Source organism: Drosophila ananassae, chromosome 3L, assembly GCF_017639315.1.
Source record: "Drosophila ananassae strain 14024-0371.13 chromosome 3L, ASM1763931v2, whole genome shotgun sequence".
NCBI classification, from domain to species: domain Eukaryota; kingdom Metazoa; phylum Arthropoda; class Insecta; order Diptera; family Drosophilidae; genus Drosophila; species Drosophila ananassae.
Window position 1 is genome coordinate 18,708,570 of NC_057929.1, and position 22,993 is coordinate 18,731,562.

General features: G+C 46.1%; 3 protein-coding genes across 7 annotated transcripts in view; 2 read left to right on the forward strand and 1 right to left on the reverse strand.

The window, feature by feature from the left end:
- Positions 1 to 1,151: 1,151 nt before the first annotated feature.
- Positions 1,152 to 9,130, forward strand: LOC6496645 (probable cytochrome P450 6w1). The gene is made up of 3 exons (XM_001961286.4): positions 1,152 to 1,653; positions 2,238 to 3,319; positions 9,047 to 9,130. Exons 1-2 carry the CDS (start codon positions 1,192 to 1,194, stop codon positions 3,303 to 3,305), a joined length of 1,530 nt encoding a protein of 509 aa, XP_001961322.1. The 5' UTR covers positions 1,152 to 1,191; the 3' UTR covers positions 3,306 to 3,319; positions 9,047 to 9,130.
- LOC6496646 (probable cytochrome P450 6w1) lies at positions 6,860 to 9,285 on the forward strand. 2 transcript variants are annotated; one of them, XR_001408796.2, is made up of 3 exons: positions 6,860 to 7,363; positions 7,965 to 9,085; positions 9,156 to 9,285. XR_001408796.2 is itself a non-coding variant. In XM_001961287.3 (2 exons), the coding sequence occupies exons 1-2, from the start codon at positions 6,902 to 6,904 to the stop codon at positions 9,030 to 9,032; spliced, it is 1,530 nt and encodes a 509-aa protein (XP_001961323.1). In that variant the 5' UTR covers positions 6,860 to 6,901; the 3' UTR covers positions 9,033 to 9,130. The 2 variants fall into 2 exon arrangements, 1 of the variants encoding a protein (XP_001961323.1); XM_001961287.3 differs by lacking the exon at positions 9,156 to 9,285 and having other exon boundaries at positions 7,965 to 9,130.
- Position 9,286: 1 nt separating this feature from the next.
- The window catches only part of LOC6493920 (zinc finger protein jing), a 118,408-nt gene continuing 104,701 nt past the window's right edge, over positions 9,287 to 22,993 (reverse strand). The window contains exons 1-7 of one of the 4 annotated variants that reach the window (XM_032455661.2): positions 20,486 to 21,191; positions 14,526 to 17,110; positions 13,423 to 14,458; positions 12,816 to 13,341; positions 12,583 to 12,730; positions 12,346 to 12,523; positions 9,287 to 12,285 (exon numbers count right to left, since the gene is read on the reverse strand). In XM_032455661.2, coding sequence (XP_032311552.1) covers positions 11,859 to 12,285; positions 12,346 to 12,523; positions 12,583 to 12,730; positions 12,816 to 13,341; positions 13,423 to 14,458; positions 14,526 to 16,989 — 4,779 coding nt within the window. In that variant the 5' untranslated portion in view covers positions 16,990 to 17,110; positions 20,486 to 21,191 and the 3' untranslated portion in view covers positions 9,287 to 11,858. Of the gene's footprint in view, positions 12,286 to 12,345; positions 12,524 to 12,582; positions 12,731 to 12,815; positions 13,342 to 13,422; positions 14,459 to 14,525; positions 17,111 to 17,357; positions 17,522 to 20,485; positions 21,192 to 22,993 lie in introns of those variants that run through there. The other 3 variants (XM_032455660.2, XM_032455662.2, XM_032455658.2) reach the window with 3 other exon arrangements.

Sequence of the window (22,993 nt, forward strand, 5' to 3'; positions counted from 1 at the left end):
ATAAGTCGTGACTTTCTAGTCTTGAGTCCCATAATCGTAGAGTAAAAAGCTAAAGGGAAATGTTTTTTGGCCCTTGGCACCCTCGTGATATAGTTTGTAAATGTGTGCTACTGTCCGTCAGGCCACATAAATGTGCGGATTTAGGAGCATATTCGGAGCATCAATCTACCGATTGCGTATAGTGCAAAAGAATGAAGGATGTGTGCAGCTCTGTGCTTCTACCGACTCAAGAGGTCATCCTGATCAAGAATACATTTACTTCATAGGGTCGGAGATGACTCCTTCAATGCCCTCTGCAGAGGTTCCATGGACGACACGAGTACCGGGTATCAGCTATCACATAGCACAGAAAGTCCACCCTTGCCAATTTGACTCGACTTATATGGGGAGAACGGCGGAAGCCCTTTAGAGGTTTAATATACTTATCAAAATATGCCCAAGAAAGTAAAGGCAGAGGCAGCGCCCAAAAGCTGATCATGGTTTTTAAATGGAGGGTGTTTCTCTTTAAAATGGACTCGGCGAATTCGGCAAAAAACCCGCCCACTTGCACCCATATTGACAAAGGTGATTATGATAACGATGATCAAGAGTCTATATTAATACGTATGTTCAAGTCGAGAAGCGTAGGTACAGTAGTCACTAGTGATAACGCAGACCATCGAAACTAGGTTGAAAGACCGAGAGACTTGTCGGGCGGGTTTCCTGGGCATTTGTTTGGGAGACTAATGCTGACTCGACCAATAGCTGGAATACTGTTTATACTTTTTTTGCAATTCACAAAGGCTAAGCGAATCTACGTTCGGCTGTCCGACTATGAAATGGCATTTTAAAAACTTTATCAAAAGCTTGCACACACTTAGAGAAAGAAATCTTTTATTTGCAAAAATACAGAAATGTTTAAGAATAAAGCTATAAGATTATAGCAATTCCTTTGATGGAAATATTGTTTGATCCCTTTTTTTATGTTCGACTTGTATCTATTATAGTTTTATAAAAAAAACTTACCCAACTTTTCGAGGTTTGGGATCGGTTGCCATCTGATAAGTATGCACTAAGTATTTTGCACAGAACCTACATTTTGGACCTACGATATAGAGGTTTTTCTTGCATTTCAAAAAGCTTTGGAAAACATTTAAAAGCAGTCTGTTTGTGATTCCTAGGTAGAAGCTTTCTGTGCTTCAAACCTTAAATATGTCGACTGAGCTGCTCCTCCTGCTCGCCACTTTGGCGATCGTTTTCTATATTTGGCAGAGGCGAGCCTTCAGCTTCTGGCAGCGCCATGGGGTCAAGTACATTCGACCCCTGCCCTTCCTGGGCTGCACCCGAGAGTTCCTAACAGCCCGAGTTCCATTCTTCGAGCAATTAAAAAAGTTCCATGAGGCCCCCGGCTTCGAAAAGGAGCCCTTTGTGGGCGTCTATTTGGCCTACAAGCCGGCCCTGGTCGTTCGCGACCTGGACCTGATAAAGACGGTGATGATCAAGAAGTTCCAGTACTTCCACAACCGCGTCCTGGCAACGGATCCTCACAACGATGCCCTCGGCTTCAACAATCTTTTCTTCGCCCGCAGCCCGGAGTGGAAGGAGCTGCGCCACAAGATCTCCCCCGTGTTCACTTCTGGGAAGATTAAGCAGATGTATCCTCTAATGATCAAGGTAACAGTAGTTCAAAAAATAGTACTCAGGTAATGTACAGTGTTTTAAATAAGGTCCCCCTCCCGAGTTGTGTCCGTTTTATGTGAACTATTATCTCAGGTTTGAAGCAAACGATTTCAGGATTTGAATCCAACCCTTTTGGATAAATTTAAACTTTAATAGGTGTATCTTTGTTATTTATGTATTTTATGACTACAAATTGTAGCAAAATTCACGAGTCCTAGATCCGCTTTTTAACTAACCTCCAAAAATAAAGTATTTTTTAGGTATATACTAATTAAAGCTCGGATTAAATACATGGAAATAGGTGCATATACTACAATAATAGTACTCCAGAAGAAGTTTCTATAAATCTGTATAAAAATCTGAATATCTTGAATCTTCTATTTAATATCATTTTGTAAAGGTAACCTTATGAGATCTGAAAAATTTCTAACTTTTAGTGATACATTTTTTTTACAATACCTTCCATAGCATTATTCTGGCACCATGATATCTTTTTTCTTAAAAAAAAATACCTTTTTAGAATATTAGAATTTTAGTATTTTTTATCTTCTTATCTTGACTTTAATTATTTTTCCCAGATCGGCAAGGACCTCGAGAACAGTGCCGACGGACTTGCCGGTAGGTCGCCGGTTCCGATTAAAAGTCTGTGTGGCCGCTTTACCACCGACATGATCGCGACCATTGCCTTCGGCGTGGAGGCCAACGCGTTGAAGGATGCGAAGAGCGAGTTCTTCCACCACAACCAGGCCATCTTTGCTGTGACGTGGAGCAGGGCCATCGACTTCACCATTATCTTCATGCTGCCGGCCTTGGCGTCGATTGCACGCGTGAAGGTCTTTTCAAAGGAGACCACCAAGTTCATCAGGAACACCATCAACTACGTCCTGTCCGAGCGCGAACGGACGGGCGTTAAGAGAAACGACCTCGTGGACATTCTGCTGGCTCTGAAGCGGGAGGCGGAAGCCAACCCCGACCAGCTCCAAAAGTGTAAGGACCTGGATTACTTGGTCGCCCAAGCCGCTATTTTCCAAACGGGCGGGTTTGAGACGAGCGCGTCAACCATGACTCTGACTTTGTTCGAGCTGGCCCGGAACGAGTCCATCCAGGACCGCCTGTGTCAGGAAATTACGGAATACTTCGGAGACGAGGATCATGTCAGCTACGAGCGCATCCAGGAGATGCCCTACCTTTCGCAGGTGGTGAATGAGACTTTGCGAATGTACCCCATCGTTGCAGACGCTGAGCGGCAGTGTTCTCAGCCTGCGGAGGGCGAGCAGTTCACCCTGGAACCGCACAGCCTCATGGAGCTTCCGCACGGCATGCCCATATATGTGTCCATCCTTGCCATCCATCACGATCTGCAGTACTGGCCGGAACCGGAAAAGTTCGACCCGGACCGTTTTGACCCCGCCAATCGCAGCAACCTGAACATGGACGCATACATGCCCTTCGGCGTGGGTCCGCGCAACTGCATTGGAATGCGCCTGGGCCTTCTCCAGACGAAACTGGGTCTGGTGCACCTGTTGCGCCATCACCGGGTCCACACGACCGACCAGACTCCGAAGAAAATCGAGTGGGCTGCCACTAGTCCGCTGATTGCCTCGAAGCATGAAATATATTTGCGGCTGGAAAAGGTGTCTAGTTAGAGGATAGCCGGAAGATTGTATATATTGTAGCTATTGAATAAAATGTTGCAAAAAGATTGTAGTTATATGTATTTGGATTTATTTTTCACATGTTGGCCCAAACCCAGGGAACCAGACTCGTAGGAGGTGTTCGACCGGTTGATCTCAAAAGTCCATCGTAAAAAAGGGTAATTGCCCTGGCATATCTGCACAATAAATCTAGTAACTAGGCAGGGGGTAGTATTTGTTTTCCATTTATTTTCATTTCTCTGCGCATTACAAGATCTTTGTCTTTTTTACTAAATTATGTATCACACATTTTTAAATATGTATAACTCCTCTAAAAATTCCTCCGCCAAAATTTCGATCTTATTTGTTCAAATGAACTTTGAAGAGATATACTACATCCCAGATATAAGCGATACATTAAAAGTTGGGCTATCTCCACATGCAATATAAATTTGATCGTTAGAGCTAATTTAAACAAAAAATTGTTTTATTTAAAAATTTCTTTTCAGTGTATTTATTTTCTATTATTTTAGACGACGACGCACATAGGAGTATTTGAAATAAAAATCCGGACAAAATTATTTTTTAGCATTTTTTTATTCTTTATGAATTGGAAGCTAATACTAAATCATAATTTCATGTAAAAAAAATATAATAAAAAAATTTAAAAAAAAAAAAAAAAAAAAATTTAAGCCATACAGATCAACGTACAATCGAGCAGTCTTTTGTGCAAAGATATCAAATTTATTCGGATCGATCTCGCGTCCACATGATACAATCTCAAGGATAACTTGGAACATCTTTATTAATTCTACGGTGACTCCTGTTATTCGTGAAGAGCATTCTGAGTTTTCGAAAAACCTTCTGGATGTCGATTTAATGAAAATAATGATCGCAGACTTTGAAAAACTAAAAAAAAAAAATGGGGTGCGTTGGGGGGAAATGTTTTTTTTCTTTTAAGTTATCGACAGAGTATATTTTATTCCTACATAAAAAGTTCCAGGCGACAAGGCGCGACACATAAACAAAATCACTAATATATTGTAAATTTCATAAAAAAAAAATTAATAAAAAAAGGGTTTTCTAAAATTGAATGTATAAATCAAAATATAATAAAGAAATAACTTATAAAATTATTTTTATACAGTACTTACCTTCTAATTCCATGAGCAAGTCGTTTTTTTCCACTTGTCCGCTAGACGAATTTATTATTGAACACAAAACTACTGCGATTATACTAGAGCACCAAAAACAAAGACACCCAAAAAGCACAATAACGCACTTGCGAACGAAGTCGTCACGAAGTAAGTGGACTGTGGCGAAAGGGGGGTCTGTTTATAGATGAGGCCGTTATTAGAGATGAGCAAAAGTACAGTTTTGATGAGCTTAAACGCACTTCACGATTTTCAATTTTGTCCGGCTTTTTTTGATAAATACTCCTATGTGCGACGTTTGGTTTAAAAGAAAGCGAAATAGATAGAATGGATATGTATATAGAAAGAATAGATAGATATAATAATCTATTCAATGAAGTTAAGCACGTTTAGATAGTTTCATTGGTTATGAAATTATGCATTTTTGAATTAACAAAGTTTTTTAATTTTTTAGCGTAAACTAACAAACAACAAACCTGCCTTTATTTGGAAAGAACTGTAAAAAACGAACTTCTTGAATAACTTCGAAGTGATGGATTGTCTGATCGGTATGGTTTAGGAACCAATCGTCTCCTCGAGCACGCTAAGGCATGCAGTTCGTCACCTCGTGGACTGCCGTCCACAGTGACTGTACTATAATTATACTCCATGCGATGAAGATCACACACGCAAAATAGACGCATTATATCAAAATTAAATGTTAGGTAGGAGCAGAAATACGATACGAGGCATATTCCTCTTAAAGTCTATTAAAATGTGGGCTCCATTTCAGCAGATCTGAAATATTTTCCTAAAAGTTTGGAGCGCTAAGCAGGCAATGAACTTGTACATCTGAATCCTAACTAACTGGTTTTATACTCGCTACTTTTGGAGTTAAAACTACACAGGCTGACAATTTTCAATTTTGTTTTCCTCCATGCAAAATTTCAACTTTATGCTCCCCTGAACCAAAGTCCAATACAAAGAAGACAGGAAAGCTAACTTGGGCGGAGCTGAAGTTGATATACCCTAGTTGATATACAACCTAACTGTTGTGCCTAACTGCTTAATCCTAAAGCCGCCATATAACTAAACGATCGGAAACGCCATAACTTCGTTGTTTTTTAAGTTAGAAGGATGGGACTTTCTATGGATTCTAATTTGTGCAAACGTATATGATCTTCATAGGGATCGGCCGTCTATATCCTAAAGCTGACATATAACTGATTGATCGGAAATGTTGTATGGTTAGTGGTTTGGTTGAGGGGCGTGGAGATTTTTTGCTGTTGGCCTGGTGGCCGATCTAATTGGTATATGTATGTATGTATGATCTCTATAAAATCAACCCAGATAAGATTTGTTTCAAATTTGTATATGGTTGCTATAGGATATAGTGCGCCGCTTTAAACTAAGTGACTAGATCGCGTAGATCTTGGCAGAAAGGCATATAAAAACTCGGAGGGTCATCCTGATCAAGAATATTTTTATTCTTTATTGCATTGGAGATATCTCCTTCACTGCCTAAATTATAAAGCCCAGTATCAGGTATCACATAGCAAGGAAACTACTATTGGTAATTTGACTCGATTTATGATTCTCGTTATTACTTGGTTCTTATGGTTATAATGGGGGAAGTTCTTCAGAGGCCTTCTTTTGGCATGTTTTGGTAACTATATAAAAGGCAACAACAGCGCCCAAAAGCTGACAAGGGATTTTGAATGGAGGGGTTTAAAGACCCGGCAAATTGGGCAACAAATCCCTCCACCAGCACCCTCTTGGAAGGTGAGTGTGATAACGATGATCAAGAATATATATTAATTCATATGTTCCTCAAGTAAAGCAGCGTAGATACAGCAGTCACTAGTTGCGCAGGCCTCTGTGTGGTTTTATAGATTCGAAGGGGCCACCCAGACCTTTGCGATTGATAATGCAGTCGAGCGAAACTAGCTTATTAGACTGAGAGTCTTGTCGGGCGGGTTTCCTCGGCATTTGGTTGGAAGACTAATGCTGACACGATCAATAGCTGGAATACTGTTTATACTTTTTTTGCAAGTCACAAAGCCTAAGCGAATCTACGTTCGGCTGTCCGACTATGAAATGGCATTTTGAAAACTTTATCAAAAGCTTGCGCACACTTAGAGAAAGCAATCTTTTATTTGATACTAAAAATACAGAATTCTTTAAGATTAAATTATTCCATCGGTGGAAATATTGTTTGACCCTCTTTTTATGTTCGACTTGTAACCACTACCCATTAATTTTATCTATTATAGTTTGATTAAAAATAAACCGACCAATTTTTTCGAGTTCCGGTGCCATCTGATAAGTGGCTAAATATGTATTTTGCCAGAGAACCTACGATTTAGAGCTACGCTATAGGGGCTTCGCTTGCTTTTCGAAAAGCTTTGGCAATCATTTAAAAGCAGCCTGTTTGCGATATCAAGGTAGTAGCTTTTTACGCTTCAAACCTCAAATATGTCGACTGAGCTGCTCCTCCTGGTCGCCACTTTGGCGATCGTTTTCTATATTTGGCAGAGGCGAGCCTTCAGCTTCTGGCAGCGCCATGGAGTCAAGTACATTCGACCCCTGCCCTTTCTGGGCTGCACCCGAGAGTTCCTAACGGCCCGAGTTCCATTCTTCGAGCAAATAAAAAAGTTCCATGAGGCCCCCGGCTTCGAAAAGGAGCCCTTTGTGGGCGTCTATTTGGCCTACAAGCCGGCCCTGGTCGTTCGCGACCTAGACCTGATAAAGACGGTGATGATCAAGAAGTTCCAGTACTTCCACAACCGCGTCCTGCAAACGGATCCGCACAACGATGCCCTCGGCTTCAACAATCTCTTCTTCGCCCGCAGCCCAGAGTGGAAGGAGCTGCGCCACAAGATCTCCCCCGTGTTCACTTCTGGGAAGATTAAGCAGATGTATCCTCTAATGGTCAAGGTAATAATAGTTACAGCAGTGGTGTTGAAGTAATGTACAGCGTGCAACGAACTGTACGAAGCAAATGCATATATTCTAAATAAGGTCCCCCTCCCCAGTTGTGTCCGACCGTTTTACGTAAACTAGTATCTCAGGTTTGAAGCAACCGATTTCAGGTTTTGAAACCACCCCTTTTTGGTAGTATGCACTGTATAGGTTTATAAAAACTGCCTATGTTTATACTGTTTATATAACAGATTTCTGAATATTTAGCTCTTATTGGTGTAACTCCGATATTTAGTCATTTTCTTATTAAATTTCACGAGTCCTAAACCCGATTTTTAACTAACCACTTCAAGAATGTTAAGTTTTATAAAAATTAAAGCTTGGATTAATATAGGTATGTACATATAAATATTATAGTACATTACGAGTACACTAGGAGGTGCATAGACTTTAGTAATGGAATACTCCCGAAGAGTATAGAGCATAGATACTAGAGTACTCTGTATCAACTTTTGATAATCTGTTAGAATGTTAAAATTATAGTATTTTTGATCTTCTCATCTATTCTTCATCTTACTTTTCAAATTTTATTTAAAACTTTTATTATTTTTCTCAGATCGGCAAGGACCTTGAGAGCAGTGCCGAGAGACTGGCCGGTGCGTCACCGGTTCCGATTAAGGATCTGTGCGCCCGCTTCACCACCGACCTGATTGCTACCATTGCCTTCGGCGTGGAGGCCAACGCGTTAAAGGATGCGAAGAGCGAGTTCTTCTACCACAACCAGGCCATCTTTGCTTTGACATGGAGCAGGGCCATCGACTTCACCATTATCTTTATGCTGCCTGCCCTGGTGTCCATTGCACGTGTGAAGCTCTTCTCAAAGGAGACCACCAAGTTCATCAGGAACACCATCAACTACGTCCTGTCCGAGCGCGAACGGACGGGCGTTAAGAGAAACGACCTCGTGGACATTCTGCTGGCTCTGAAGAGGGAGGCGGAAGCTAACCCCGATCAGCTCCAAAAGTACAAGGACCTGGACTACCTCGTAGCCCAAGCCGCTGTCTTTCAAACGGCTGGGTTCGAGACGAGCTCATCAACCATGACTCTGACTCTATACCACCTCGCCCAAAACGAGTCCCTGCAGGACCGCCTGTGTCAGGAAATTACCGAATACCTCGGAGACGAGGATCACGTCAGCTACGATCGCATCCAGCAGATGCCCTACCTTTCGCAGGTGGTGAATGAGACATTGCGAATGTACCCCATCGTTGGATATGCTGAGCGACAATGTGCTCAGCCCGCGGAGGGCGAAAAGTTCACCCTGGAGCCGCACAGCTCCATGGAACTACCGCACGGCATGGCCGTATATGTGTCCGCCATTGCCATCCATCATGATCCGCAGTACTGGCCGGAGCCGGAAAAGTTCGACCCGGACCGTTTCGACCCCGCCAATCGCAGCAACCTGAACATGGACGCATACATGCCCTTCGGCGTGGGTCCGCGCAACTGCATTGGAATGCGTCTGGGCCTTCTGCAGTCGAAACTGGGTCTGGTGCACCTGTTGCGCCACCACCGGGTCCACGCGACCGACCAGACCCCGAAGAAAATTGAGTGGGCAGCCACTAGTCCGCTGATCGCCTCGAAGCACGAAATATATTTGCGGCTGGAAAAGGTGTCTAGTTAGAGGATAGCCGGAAGATTTGAACTCGGATGCACAATCCGGGATGAGTGTAGATGGTGTGTATATATTGTTACTATTGAATAAAATGTTGCAGAAAGGTAGTAGTTATACAATTCCCATACCCAGGTTTCCAAACCCAGGGAACCAGACTAGTAGGAGGTGTTCGATCTCCAAAGTCCATCTTAAGGCCCATCGGATGTTCTGCAAGAGCAAAAATGCCATGGCTTCAAATAAAACTAGTAACTAGGCAGGGGAAGTTGTATTTGTTTTCCGTATATTTTCATTTCTCAGCGCATTACAAGATCTTCGTGTTCGTCTCTTCTACTAAGTTGTGTATATAGAGTTCAATAATATATGTATATAATTCTTTTGATTACATTAGTTACATGGTAAGCAACAGGGCTGCTGTTCCGTGTGTTTGTGTCTCTCTGGTGTGTGGGATTGGATATCCTTTTGGGATCCTGGCCAGAACTGAATCTAAAACCAATCTGGCCATTCATCGAAATAAGTTAGGTTTAGCAATACATTTTGTGGTATACACTTGTATATATATGTATGTGGTATGGTTATGTACGTACGCCTGTTAAATGCCATACTCTCTGCAATTAATTAAAGCGGTTGCAATATTAACATTACGAATTATGGTTATGATATCGAATATATATGTATCTTGCACTGTAAACTGCTCTATTTACAAACGCATGTCTGGATAATCTGATAGGGAGGGTCGCTGGTCGCTCCTAAGGACCGACCTCGAAATGGAACTCGAAAGGTAAATGAATGAAACTCGATTCCCGGAGCTGTGCTTATCCTAAACAGACTGTATCCGAATTTAGCAAAATATGTGTGTGTTAGCCTACGGTTGGTTGCTTTCCCCTTGTATCCTTTTCCTCTGTGTACTACGCGTATGTATATATGTACTCCCTTGTGTGTTTCGGTTCCGATTGCTCGGATCCCTTTGGTTTATTTGTTATTTGTTCATTTCAGAAAACTTTTCTCGAAAAATTCATTGTGTTCTATGCTTGCAAAAATTTGAGGTAGTTTTATTTTATTTGAATTTCCTTCCCTTCTCGTTATTTTTGTGTTCTTTGATATTTATCCTGCTTAATTTTCGATTTTTAATTTTTAGTCGTTCCTAATATTGGAAAATCGACCGCATCGAAGGCATCACACGACGAACCGAATGGAAGATTCAGCTGAGATTGTTCATCAGCCACTTTCCTAAAAGATATTGCTTCAGATTATGCTTTCGAGCTGCGATCGGGACCTACAAAATGTCCTACAAATCCTCCGCCAACTCGAGTCTCTTCAAAATACTTTCGGTAGATACATACATATACTTGATTCTGGCTTAGCAGCTAATCTAATGGGCCACAGAGACCTTCTAATTTAGACAACACTCAGATATACTTGATATAAACACTTCTTAGCGAGCTACTACTGTTGCAACACAGGGAACCTATTCGCAGCAAATGGGAGAGTCTAGTCTAGTGTGGGGCGAAGCGCTTTCCATTCTGCACTTATGTAACTATCAGTCGTTCTTAACAACTGTGTTCTGTTGTTCCATTACATTTGGCAGTGTCGAGTTTTCATCTTATTTGTTTTATTATTAGTCGTATCTCGGCTCATAAGGGGGTTACTTACTTTAAACTTATGCATAGGTTCATTGGCATAGGAAATTATGAAGTACGGTTAGGTTTAAGGCGAATTTAGCTTATATGCTGGGGGACTCGGATTCGGATTCGGATTCTGATTCTGATTCGGGATATGTATGCAAATCAGAAGCGAAAGCCAAACCAGTCGGGTGTTTCGGCTTCTGCTCCTGCCGGCAGATACAAACAAAAGGGAAGAACAAGTGGTTTGCGTTCATTTCTGATTCTCTTCGATAACTTTATTTTGCATAGTTCCTTGGGGTTTGTGGTTGCCTTGGCTAAGTTATAAATGAATAGTTAATTACTTTTGGGCGCGTCCCTTTCACACTATCTACAGAGCACGAGGCGCTCTAGGGGTCTAGAGCTCCCGAAAACGTAATGGGCAGCCGTCAAATGGTCGTCAAGTGGCGCAGTTCGCACTCATTTACACTAATCGGATAATCGCGTGCTCTGGGCCCTAACCTAGACTTACATCTGTTGCATTGCTGTTCGAGTTGAGTACAAAACGCTTACAAATATTGGTTTCATTTTGCAGCGGTAAATGCTTTTAGTCTTGTGTTCTTCCGCGCGCCACGTCGCTCTACTCTACTATTAACTTTACATTAGCTTTAACTGCTCGGTTGTGCGCGTAGTTATCCGCTCTTCCCGGGGAAGGGTTTGGCCAGTTCTAGGTGATCGGTGAGGGTACAATGGGGGCAATGAAACGAAAACAAAGGGCTTACACGCTGAGCTTAACTTAAAGTAGATCAACATAATTTCTTCTCGAACAAGTCTTGTCCACTCGGGCAGTGGGGATTATACGAAACGTAAGTATGTAGGATAAATTATAGCTAGAACTCTATGAATCAGGATATTCGCTCGCGCATAACTCGCTGGAGCGCTCGGGTGGGATGAGGGCCGCTGGTCCCGACTCTGACTAACATTCCCACCGGAACACACATATATACAACGACCGGTGGACGAGCCGGGACCGACCGGTGGTGGTGAAAAATTCACTAAACTAAACGGCGGTTCAACAAACAAAAATGAACAAAGCAGGGCGTACATGTGTCTCTATGAATAAATGCTAACTTAGGTCCTACGCTAACTAGCCTACTTGTCACTGTTTACTCGTTTATCGCTTCGGCTTCGACTTCGACTTCGACTTAATTACTTAAAAATACTTTCAACCTGGCACCTAGATAGGCACGAGGGCGTCCGTGGGCACCAGGTTCTCCCTCGCGGCTGGCACCGTTTTGGGTGGCTTGCGGGGGTGCTTGCGGCGTTGCTGCATCTGCAGTTTGGCGATGCTGAGCACCTGTTGGTAGCTGGACACAGTTTCGCAGCTGGCGCTGCGCGAACTGCCTCCGTCACACTCCTCCTCGTCCTCGTCCTCCTCCTCATCCTCGTCGTCCTCCCCACAGTCGCTGTCGCTGGCTTCGCCCTGCTGTTCATCCACATTGTAGTCGTCGGCAAAGAGCTGAGCGTCGTAGCGCAGCCGGAAGGCTGTGGTAAGCAAGCTGTCCACGCGCGTCTTCTCCGCCGGACGCATCTGCTTGATGTGCAGCACCTTGGTATGCTGGCGCGTCCGGTTCGTGCACTCTGGCAGCCACTCGTCGGAGATACTGTCGGATAGAGAATAACAGTTAGCAACTGCTGAGCAATAACAATCTTCTAGTTTTTACATTTCTCGGGGCGACCAGCGCACAAAGCATTCGTAGTTGCCCTGGCTGTTGCGGCGACGCATCAGGCACTGGCCCTGGAATTCGATGGCCTGAGCTCCGTTGGTGAGCGTGCTGATTTGGCGCAGTCGGTGCTGCAGACCCTCCATGATGCCCGTGTCGAAAAAGTCGAACATGCGAGCTGCAATTAGGTAGACTGGTTAGAATGGTCGAAAACAGAACCCAATGGCTTGAACATACCTGAGAAGGGCTGACGGCGGTAGCGCAACTTCTTGCCATTCTTCCGCAACTGTTTCGGCACTGGTGGATCGGAGGTGCGCTTGCTGGTGCTCTCCTTGGCGTTGTCCGCGGCATTAAAGTGGTTGTTGACGTGCTTCTGCAGTGCCAGCTGTGGGAGGAAAGTAGACAGTTAGCGAAACTCACAAGGCAAGTCCAAATGGCAGAGCAAGGACTGGAGTAGAAGAGACACCTACCTGGGAGCCGAAACGCAAGCCACAGCCATCGACGATGCACTTAAACTGCTTGGAACCGCCGTGAGAGAGCACGTGGCGCTCGAGCCAACGCCGCGAACAGGACTCCTTGTTGTAGACCTTGCAGCCAACCCAGAGGCAGGAGAAGGGACCGGTCTGGGTGTTCACGTGATGCGTCTGCATGTGGTCCAGCAGCTTGGAGTTGCTTTCGTGCTTCTTGTTGCACTTGTCCCAGTAGCAGACGCCGTCGTGCCGTTTGCCCCCCTTGCCACCAGCACCCGCTCCGGCCGGGAAACGAATGGTCTTTGGTTGCGACAGGATCGGCGAGATGGCGCTCTTTGGCAGTCCGCTGCTGGAGGCCTCGGCCAGGGCTATGTCTACCACGGTGTGCGGAGTACAGCTGGCGGTAGCCATGCAGGAGTTTTCGTCTGGAGACGCGGGCGACGGCGCATTGCTGGCCAGGGAATTGCTGTCGGAGGCGGCGCTGCTGCTGGCAGCCGTGGTGGGAGGACCCACTGACTTCGAGGAGCTGCAATCGAGGGTTTCGATTAGTAAACACACTCATTGGCAGATCCTTCAAGTGATAGTAATATGGGTTAAAAATACTCACATTGCATCCACTATCGAGTTGCTGCTCTCGCTGTTGCTCAGGCTGCCTCCGATCCCAGATTCAGGAGTGGGCAGGTTCCTCAACCGCTTGTGGGTCCGTTGCGTCTCCAGGGAGAGCACCGACTTGTCGTCCTCCTCGTCGTAGTTGCTGCTGCCACTACTGCTGCTCGCTCCACTAGCGGCGGTCGTGGGCGCGGGAGTGCTCGAGCCTTTGCCCAGCTGAAGTGGCAGGGGAGGCGGAGGAGGCGAGTTCGTCGTCTGGGAGCAGTCGTCGCCGCCACTGGAGATGCACGACGAAGTAACCAGCTCGCTGAGCATGTCCGTCTGACTGGCCGCCCGTCGGCTGCAGTCACTGATGTTACTGGCAGCCGGCGAGGGGGATCCAACGGCAGACGGAGATGCTGATGGCGACAAGGAGGGCGAGGGCGATGGGGCTGGCGTGGAGGCCTCCAGCGAGAGATCTGCCGCCGAGCTGACGGAGTGCGAGTAGCTGGAGCTGCTGCTGCACGAATTCGAGTTGGAGTTGCTATTGCTGCAGTCGGGCAGCATCTCCTGCTTGACGGACTCTGTCTCCGCATCCTGATCCCGGTCGAGATTCGTCCTGGGCAGCTGGCCGGCAAAGCTCTGCGGCTTCGGCGAGCTTGACGAGGGCGCAGAGGAGGAGACTCGTGAGCAGGACTGGGACAGCATCTCCACCGGCTCAGTCTTGATCTTGCTGAACGCCGACAGGGTGCACGAGTTGGAGGCGGACAGCGCTGGCGAGGCCCGCAGGCAGTTCCCACTGGCGCTGTTGCTGTTGCTGCAGCTGCTCGGCGAGCTGAAGGGAAGCGGGGTCAGCGGCTGCATCGCCTTGGCGGCCTGGCAGATGGCACTGTTCGAGTTCTTGACTAGGTCGAAGAGATCGGGCGAGCTGCTGGCCAGCTTGATGGCCTGGCCCTGCTTCGCCATGCTCAGTGTGGGCGTCAGCTTCGACGGAGCAATGCTCACCAACGGAGGCGTGGGCGTGGATGCAGCCGATGCAGTGGCTCCTGGACATCCTGGGGATGAGGAGGATTTCAATAAGATTACAGGACCAATCGAAGCTTAAATAAGGTGGGTACTAACCTGTCACCGAAAGAAGTGCGGATGCCGCAGTTACAGTGCTTCCTGATGCTCCTGGCGCTGCTGCCTGCAAGCGCTCCGTGCTTTTGCGCAGCTGGCCTAGCTCCTTGGTGGCCGACGTGGGCACCAGAGGCGGTGGTGTGGTGGGCGTGGCAATGATGGGAGCAGTACCCACCCCGGATGGGAACTTGCCGCTGCCCTTGGCCGTCATCCGCTTCTGGTACGGCTTGGCGGCTGGCACGGCTCTCTTAACCGCTGGCGCGGATGAGACCGTGGCAGTCTGGGCGGGAGCTGGCGCCGAGGATATAGTCACCAGTGGGGGTGGCTGCGTGGAGCTGTGCAGCGGGGGCTTGATGATGGCGCGCTGCTGCTGCTGTTGCTGTAAGTTGCTTAAGTTATTCGAGGCAGTTAGGTTGTTGCTGTTGTTGGCAGTGGTGTTGTTGTTGGCAGTGTTGTTTGTGGCAGCCAGTGGGGGTGGCTGGGTGGCAGTGATGAGTTGTTGCTGCTGCTGCTGGTGCTGGTGTTGCTGGTTTGACAGCAGCAGCTGGGCCAGCTGTTGCTGCTGCATCTGCAGCTGTTGCTGCTGCTCGGCCGACGGCTCGAAGATGGAGCTCAGGGCCGGGATCGGCTGTAGGGCGGGCAACGCTTGCTGCTGCTGCGGATGCTGCTGCAGCGCCAGCGACGCGGCCACCTTCTGCTGCTGCTGCTGGTTGTTGGCGGCAATGGCGGCGGCTAGCATAGCGGGAAGGCTGGCGGCATTCAGCAGGAGTCCGGCCGGGGTCGCCATGAAGACAGGCTGGGCGGCGGCGGCGCCTGCTCCGCTTTGGACCAAGCGCTGCAGCTGCTGCTGCTGAGTAACGACCTGCTGCTGCTGCTGTTGCTGCTGCTGCTGAGCGGCAATGGCGGCAATCTGCTGCTGGAAGAGCTCCTGGAAGTTGGTCGTGTTGCCCGGAGCCTTGGCGGCTGCCGCCACCGCTGCCTGCTGTTGCTGCAGCTGCATCTGCTGCTGCTTCATCAGCAGATCCTGTAGCTCTGTGGCGCTCAGCAGGCCAAAGGGATTCCCGGTCGAGGCCGCAGCCGTGGCCGTGGTGGCTGTCGTCGTGGTGGCAGTCGTCACCTGCTGCAGCTTGAAAACGGTCCCGTTCAGGAAGTATTGGGCTGCGGCCGCCTGCGCGGCCTGGGCCGCTTGAGCTGCGGCGTTGTTGTTGGCCGCCGCTGCCACCGCCGCCTTGGCCACGTTGTTCAGCTGCATGATGTTGGCAGCGGCCGCCAACTGGGGCGGCAGCTGGACTAGATTGGGCAGTTGCATGGGCAGCTGGTAGAGCGTCGGATTCGGCGGGGCGGCAGTGGTGGGCGGAGCAGGGGCGGGGGCAGGCGCTGCGGCTGGCACAGAAGCTGGCTGCGAGATCTGCTTCTGCTTCAGATTGGAAATCGTTCCCGGCGGGCGGTAGACCATGGCCGCCTTGCCCTGCTGCTGCTGCTGCTTCATCTCGGGCGTTCGCGGGGCGATGGCCACGTGCTTCTTGGCCGGCGACTTGCCCGTGTTGGAGCCATTGGACGAGCTGCCCGAAGACGAAGAGGAGCTGGCCGACGAGCTGCTGCTCGGCGTCTTGCGCAGATTGGGCGCCACCTGGGCTATCTTGGCGGGCTGCTTGGTGCTCCGCTCGATTTTCTTGAGCGCAGGCACCGGCAGACTGGGGCTGGCAGGGACTGCAGGCGCAACTGGAGGTGCCGCTGGAGGCGTTGGCGTCACTGGCGTGGATGCCACCACTGCCTTGGTTGCTTGCGGGGGCTGCTGTTGCTGTTGTTGCTTCTGCTGCTGCTGTTGTTGTTGCTGCTGCTGCTGCTGCTTTTGCTCCTTCAGCTGCGACAAGATGTTGAAGTACTTGTTCAACGAGGCAGTGGTCTCGGGCGTGCTCATCGTCAACGTGTTGGCCGGATTGCTCTGCTGGCCCGGCTGGGGAGACAGTTTCCCGCCGCCCGGCGTTGGCTTCATCTGCGACTTAAAGAAGCCCGTGATCTTGGTCTGCGACTCCTCCAGAGCGGCCGCCTTCAGTCTTTTGCTTGCGTCGGAGGCGCCAGGCAGGTCGTTGCGGGCCTTTTTGGCCGACGCTGCCCCGGTTCCGGAACTCCCAATGCCTCCATCGCCTCCGGTGCTGCCCACTGTTGCTCCAGAGCCGCCCGCCGATCTCTTGTTTTTGTTCGCCGTGGAGGCGGGTACGGCGGTGGACGTGCTGCCCAGGCTGGTGTTCCACGGCCACTGGAGGGTGGGCAGGATGCTGGGGTTGACGCTTCGCTGGGGGGTCGTCGGGGTCGCCAGTTTGACGCTGGTGTTGCTCTGGCTGGGACTTTGATGGAGGGACGATCCTGAGACCTGTGAAGTGCTGCTGGGGGAGGTCGTGGAGGCCGCTGCTGCGCCGCTGGCGGTACTGGTGCCGCTGGAGTTGCCGAGGATTTGGGGGGGCATCTTGGTCAGCGGATCAGGGTCGCTCAGTTGCGAGTGCGCACTGTACGGGGAGCCTGGCTCGGACGCATCCTCACTGGAGCCCGTGCTAGAATCGGCGCAGCTCAGCGAGGTGGCAACGCCGCTGAAAGAGAAGGAGACGGAACGGAGATAAGTACAGGTGTTATCAAACGGGGGGCGGAATGTGTGACTATCACGCTCATGGGGATTAGGCCCAGTGAAGGACTCCTGCACACTGGTTACATGGCTTGCATGGGGGGATTCGAGTGCAGCCACACCTTGGACTAGAGCCAGCGGAAATCAGTGTCTAGATGGTGGCCCCTTCGAAAAGGGCTTCCGCGGCACTTTTAATTCATCAACCCGACAATTACATTGTTTCCGCACCTTCAATTTGTTTGTGTTTATGCTTTTAGTCTTTTTTTATACTCTTCAGTTGTTTTTATCTCTCTCTTTTTTCTTCGGTTGTTTATTTGCTTGGCAGTGTTGGAGAGCGCGCCAAGTACATATGTACATATATATCGATACTTGAGGGGCCCGACTGTTAAGTTAACAGAGCCGTCGGCAGCTGGGAATTTTACCTCTACAAAGTGTCATCACTCACGGGCAGAATTTAATTAAAGGGCGCGAGCCGAAAAATAGGAAAAATTGCTTAAAGGATAAACATAGCCCGCAATGCAAGAGGACAGTGGTTGGTGCTCCCTCGGGAGCAACACTAAATTCTAGCGGACATTTCTATTCGCGAAATGTTGTCCCATAAACTGGGAAGTTATGCTGCGAGAGAACGTTCCGAGCGCAAGAGAACGAGAAGCAGCAAGAGAGGGAGAGCGAGCATACATACATACATACATATATAGCCCACAAACACACACAAAACGGGTCGATAAACGAAAGCATAAGGTAAACAAAAAATGCAAGGGATTAAAATGAGCGAGAAAGAGCATTTTTTCTTTAATTCAGTGATTATATGATTTTAAAAGAACTTTATTTAAATGCAACAATAAGGCAAAATGCAACAATAAAATACAACATAAAACGTAAAATTCCCTGAACCAAAAAGAAGCGAGCGCTGAGGGAATGAAGCAAAAGAAGAGCCCTCCTCTATTCTTTTTTCTGTATCTTTCTTTCTGATTGTCTGTCCGCGTGCAATCTAATGCAGGAAAACTCTGTTTCAGGTAGCTGCTCGCGTGTGTGTCTCACATGCATACACACACACTCGCACACAACCGCCAAAAACGATCCGAAGATACTCCATGCTGTTTCTCAGGGATTGCTCTACTGACCGTCCGCGGGGCTTACCAATCAGCTCTAGACTCTAGACCCAAACGTGTTTTCCTTCACCCTTGTCCCTAACTACCAGAGGTGGAAATACTACATTTTGGCCCAATGTGTTAGTTCCCGGAATTTGGAAAAACTTTATTATACTATCTGCTGAGAGGCAAGCATGCCAGGCCGCGTCCACCTGCCCGCGCTTGTTGAACGCATCGTTAAATAGGAGATTACGGTCGAGCTTGGTCCCCAACTCGGACCTGGTCCGTAATCAGCGTCGCTACCTACTGACTCCGAAGACCGACCCGACTACCCATCACCAACACTCTGCCACATAAAACCGAGTAAAACCCATGGAACGAAGTATTTTATACCTTGTGTACATTTGACTACCCTCGGAGATCTGGCAGATTACGGCGGTTACTGTGTTGTTCTTGTGTGATAAGCTTATTACGGCAGATTGATGTTAACAGCCTCCGTCTGCCGCCCGTATTCCGGCTGCCCTCGGGGTAAACGAACTGACCAAAAAATAAATTACCTTTTCGCTTATTTCCAGGCTCTACGCTTAAATTCCTTCTCAAGGAAGTTAGCGCTCGAGCAGCACTCAAGGGTTCTCAATGCCCCCTGCCCAGCTGCTTATTTGAAATGGCGGCTTTTATTATACATATCTCATATTTGAGAAATCTATTTGATTTTAAATTGAAATTGTTGAAAACATTACTTCAAAAAAGCCTATAAATCGTTTAAAATAGGCAAAAATTCATACGGATGAACTTCCGTTTTTGAAAATCCATTAAACCACCATTTTTTTTTTAAATTCAGTATTAGTTTTATTTACAATCTGTCCGCGAAAAGGACAATATGGGTGGGTGCCCGGACATAAGGAAGGTGTGAGTTACAATATACATATCTCTTGTGTTATACATAAAATTGGAGTGTCTGTTCCTTCGCAGAAATGGGTTAAATGCCACATTTTATGAAAGTTTTGTTGTATATAGTGTGTCTATTCCTTCACAGTAATCTGATCATTTTAAAATAATGTTCCGTGCCATTTGGAATTCTTCTTATTCTATTCCAAATATTCTTGGTATAGCCTCAATTTTGAATAATTCATTCAGTAAATGAACAATGAATGTCACTTCATAAATTATTTAATTCATTTAATCTTATACGCTCCGAATGAACTTAGGAATTTAAAAGATTAAAGGAAACCGATTTCAAAAAATATAATGTCTGATTTGGAAAGTGGCATAACACTTCTAACCAACAAATTATATATATATAAGCAATTTCTATAACCAATAATAGCTCATCAAGTATTTTATTCAAAACCACAGAAGTTATTAAAACAAAAATGCATATTTTGTATTTATTAGACGACGAATTGTTGAAAAGCCTATCGTTTTCGATAAAAAATTTATCCTACAGACATGTCTTCTACAAAACCCACTAGCTAATCTATTGCCTTTTAACATAATATGACTATTAGAGTGCAAAAGAAATATGATTCTAATAGCTTTTGAGTAAAATAGTTTTACCGACGGAACTTCCGAAGAAGAGCCTACGAATTCTGACCATTTTAAAAGTGTTTTCACACTCGAACTCTTTCGTTCACTTCCTATTTTTGAACTTAAAATGTTAGACTATGCACTCTATTTAATTTGGCAGCCGTGAGCTAGGCTTTGTGGACCCTATTCAAGCACACACGGGACATTTGAAATTCATAGAAAGGCGCCCAGCAAAACGGCAACAATTTAAATTTTATTAGAAAATCCCATTAGATACACACGCACACTCCCGCAGATCGACTTCCACTTCCGCCAGAAGCTAGCTCCCTTTGTTGCTGGACTGTGAGTGTGTGCGTGCGAGCGAGGGGTTGGGTGTGTGTATCCAGCACCACCCCCTCCCCTAACCACACACACGCTTCTGCAAGGCATGAATGAAAACACTGCGGGGGAGGTGGGCAAAAAATCATTGCATATCTGCTTGGGCAAACAACAACACGCCGCGAACAGTGACTGCTGGCAGTTATTTAACACGTGATGTAAACGGAATGTAAAGCATGCTGTAATAGTTCGTGGAACTAAACTGCAAGCGCAGCGCCGGCATAATATTTTATGTACACATGCTTATATACTATATATATATGTACTGTATGTATGTGTGCTAGGGACATCCTAGCTAGTGTATGCCTTTTGTGAGGCGATCTGAGCCTTTTCGTCGGTATACTAACATTTATCGAAAACCAGCTATCCAATTCGTATATCCACAGGCAGTGCTCCGCTCCGTTTTCCGATTTCCGTTTTTCCACTTTTTCACTCAAACTCCAACTTTAACTCCAATTCCAACTCAAACTATGACCGCAAGCCGCAAAGCTGGCCTTCAACTTTAATCTCGGTCTTAAAGCATTTCGTTTTCGGCTATCTGTTAAACCAAGCACCTCGGCTCTGGCGATGTTGTTGCTTTAATTATCCACACAAACACTCCGACATCCGACATCCGACATGCGACGGGCACTAGCACTAATACACCATCAGCGACCTGAACCGTGCCTTTTTTTTTCAACTCCGATTCTGCGGACCGCGCGCGTTGCAACGTCCGTCACGTTGGAAAGTTGAAGAGAAAATGACCTTGGGAGAAATGGACACGAAAGTTGAAGGGAAAAACATCAAAGTAGGGAAGAACAAACAGCTGTTGTCTCTCATAATGGGATATTCTCTCTGGTGCTCTCTTTCACGAACCGGTAAGGATGAAACGAAGGGCGAGCAGGCACGACGACTGTTATGTTTATGTGGAGAAGAGGTATTTTGCTGTTAAGTCCCCGTTAAACTCTCCTCCAGTCCTCAGACTCTCTTATCGCTCCTCTCTCTACTGCTCTCTCACTGCTCAGAAAGAATTCCAAAAAGAGGCGAATATGTTGGTCCTTTTTTGTGCCCGTATTTGTTTTTTTTGTAAATATGAATTTAGTTACGGTGGTGTTTATTATAAAGTACAACAATAATAAAATGAGAACTAAGCAACAATTATAAACACATATTTATAATTTATTTTTTGTCTGCGTTTCTACCCTGGGCCACGTTTATAAGCGGTTTAAATTATTATTCATATTATTCATGAATAATAAAAATATTTGAAAGGTGGATAATCTGAAGACATTGGTTAAATAATTTAGTTCTTCGAAATATGAGGCATTTATTAAGGCATTTATATTGACAATTTATCCTTTTTTTTGTAGAATATTGTCTAACGGACCGTTTATTTTTAAGAAAGAACTGTGCTTCTCTTCTTCCCTGTCATTGTTTAATATTTTCTATCATTTCAGATGATTGTACTAAGATTTTTTTTAAAATGATGAATATTTCTACATATTGTTTTATTTTAGGGTACAAATAATTAAAAAAAAAAGCAAATACTTAATAAAAATGAGTCCTAATGGGAGAATAAAAATTCAATTTCCAGCCATTATTTAAAGTAAAATTATATAACATATAACATATAACATGACTTGGTTCTACTATGTTTTTTTACAGAAATCCAGGGTAGCCAGGACCTAAGCAAACTAAGAGTTAATACTAGCTAGTTGTCTTTTTTTCCTTATAACATCCTTTTATCCTTTTTTTATAACAACTGGCATGTGAATTTATCTCAGACATGTTTTATTATTACTTTAATTTTTAAAAGTGCCACGGTGCTGGAACTTCGGCTTCGGCAGAAGTTATATTTTCCTTCTCGTTACTTGTACTTCGCTGTTGTTGGTGGCACGTTAAATATTTCCTGTTTGTCGTCGTCTCTCCGCTTTGAACCCGCAAATGCGAGCAGGATGAAGTCTGTGGAGGAGGCGGGCTGGGCTGCTGGAGGTCGGTGGCAGCAGTTCATGTTATGGTCACGTACTCCTCCCTCTAGGCGGGAGGACGGCCCTGCCGATTTCAGGCTCCTCCTTGTGCTTCCTTGTCACTTCATGGCGTTTTACTTTCTTCTCCTTTCGCCGGCTTGCCTCGCCAAGCTTAAATGTTTATCTAATTATTTAGACGTTTTTCTCCCATTCTGAGTGGCGTGTAAAAATATTTAATTTGCCGCATAAATCCCTGGCCATGTCCGTTTAGAATTTGTCAGAAACACGAAATGAAAATGACTTTTTTGAAAAGTTTTAAGGGAATACGAGTCCTTGAAATTCCGAAATACAATATTAGTTACTAGTTCCCCCTCATCAAGATCAAGATGGCTCTTATATTTAGAGCACCACCCCGACACACCCGGCATTAATATTCCAGGTTTTCCCTTCAACACTTTCAGGGAAATTCCATAATCTGCATAAATTTTATACGCTTTTAGCCAGTCAATATACCAGAAATAGGAACCGAGAAAAGGGTTTTGGGCTCAGTCCCCGTGCCCACTCCTCGGCACACACATTGTATGTTTTAACGTCAATTTTGATATATGTATGAGCGGGGCATATTTTCATATATTACAAACTGTTTTTGACAGCCAAGACGTTTGGCAGCAGAAGGGGCGCCGGATTTGAGGACCAGTGTGTGCGCATCCATTATGAGTTATGGCCAGGACGTGTGTCTATTATTTGATTTGGGTTTCAGTCTGCTAATTTGGATCTTTCTGCAAAACTATTATACCCTGGAACTGGCAATTGAAATTGATGCTGGCACATATTGTTCCATTAGTAGTGAAGAATATTCATGTATCGAGTATTCAGACATGACTGATTCCAGATTTTGAAAATTTAGGA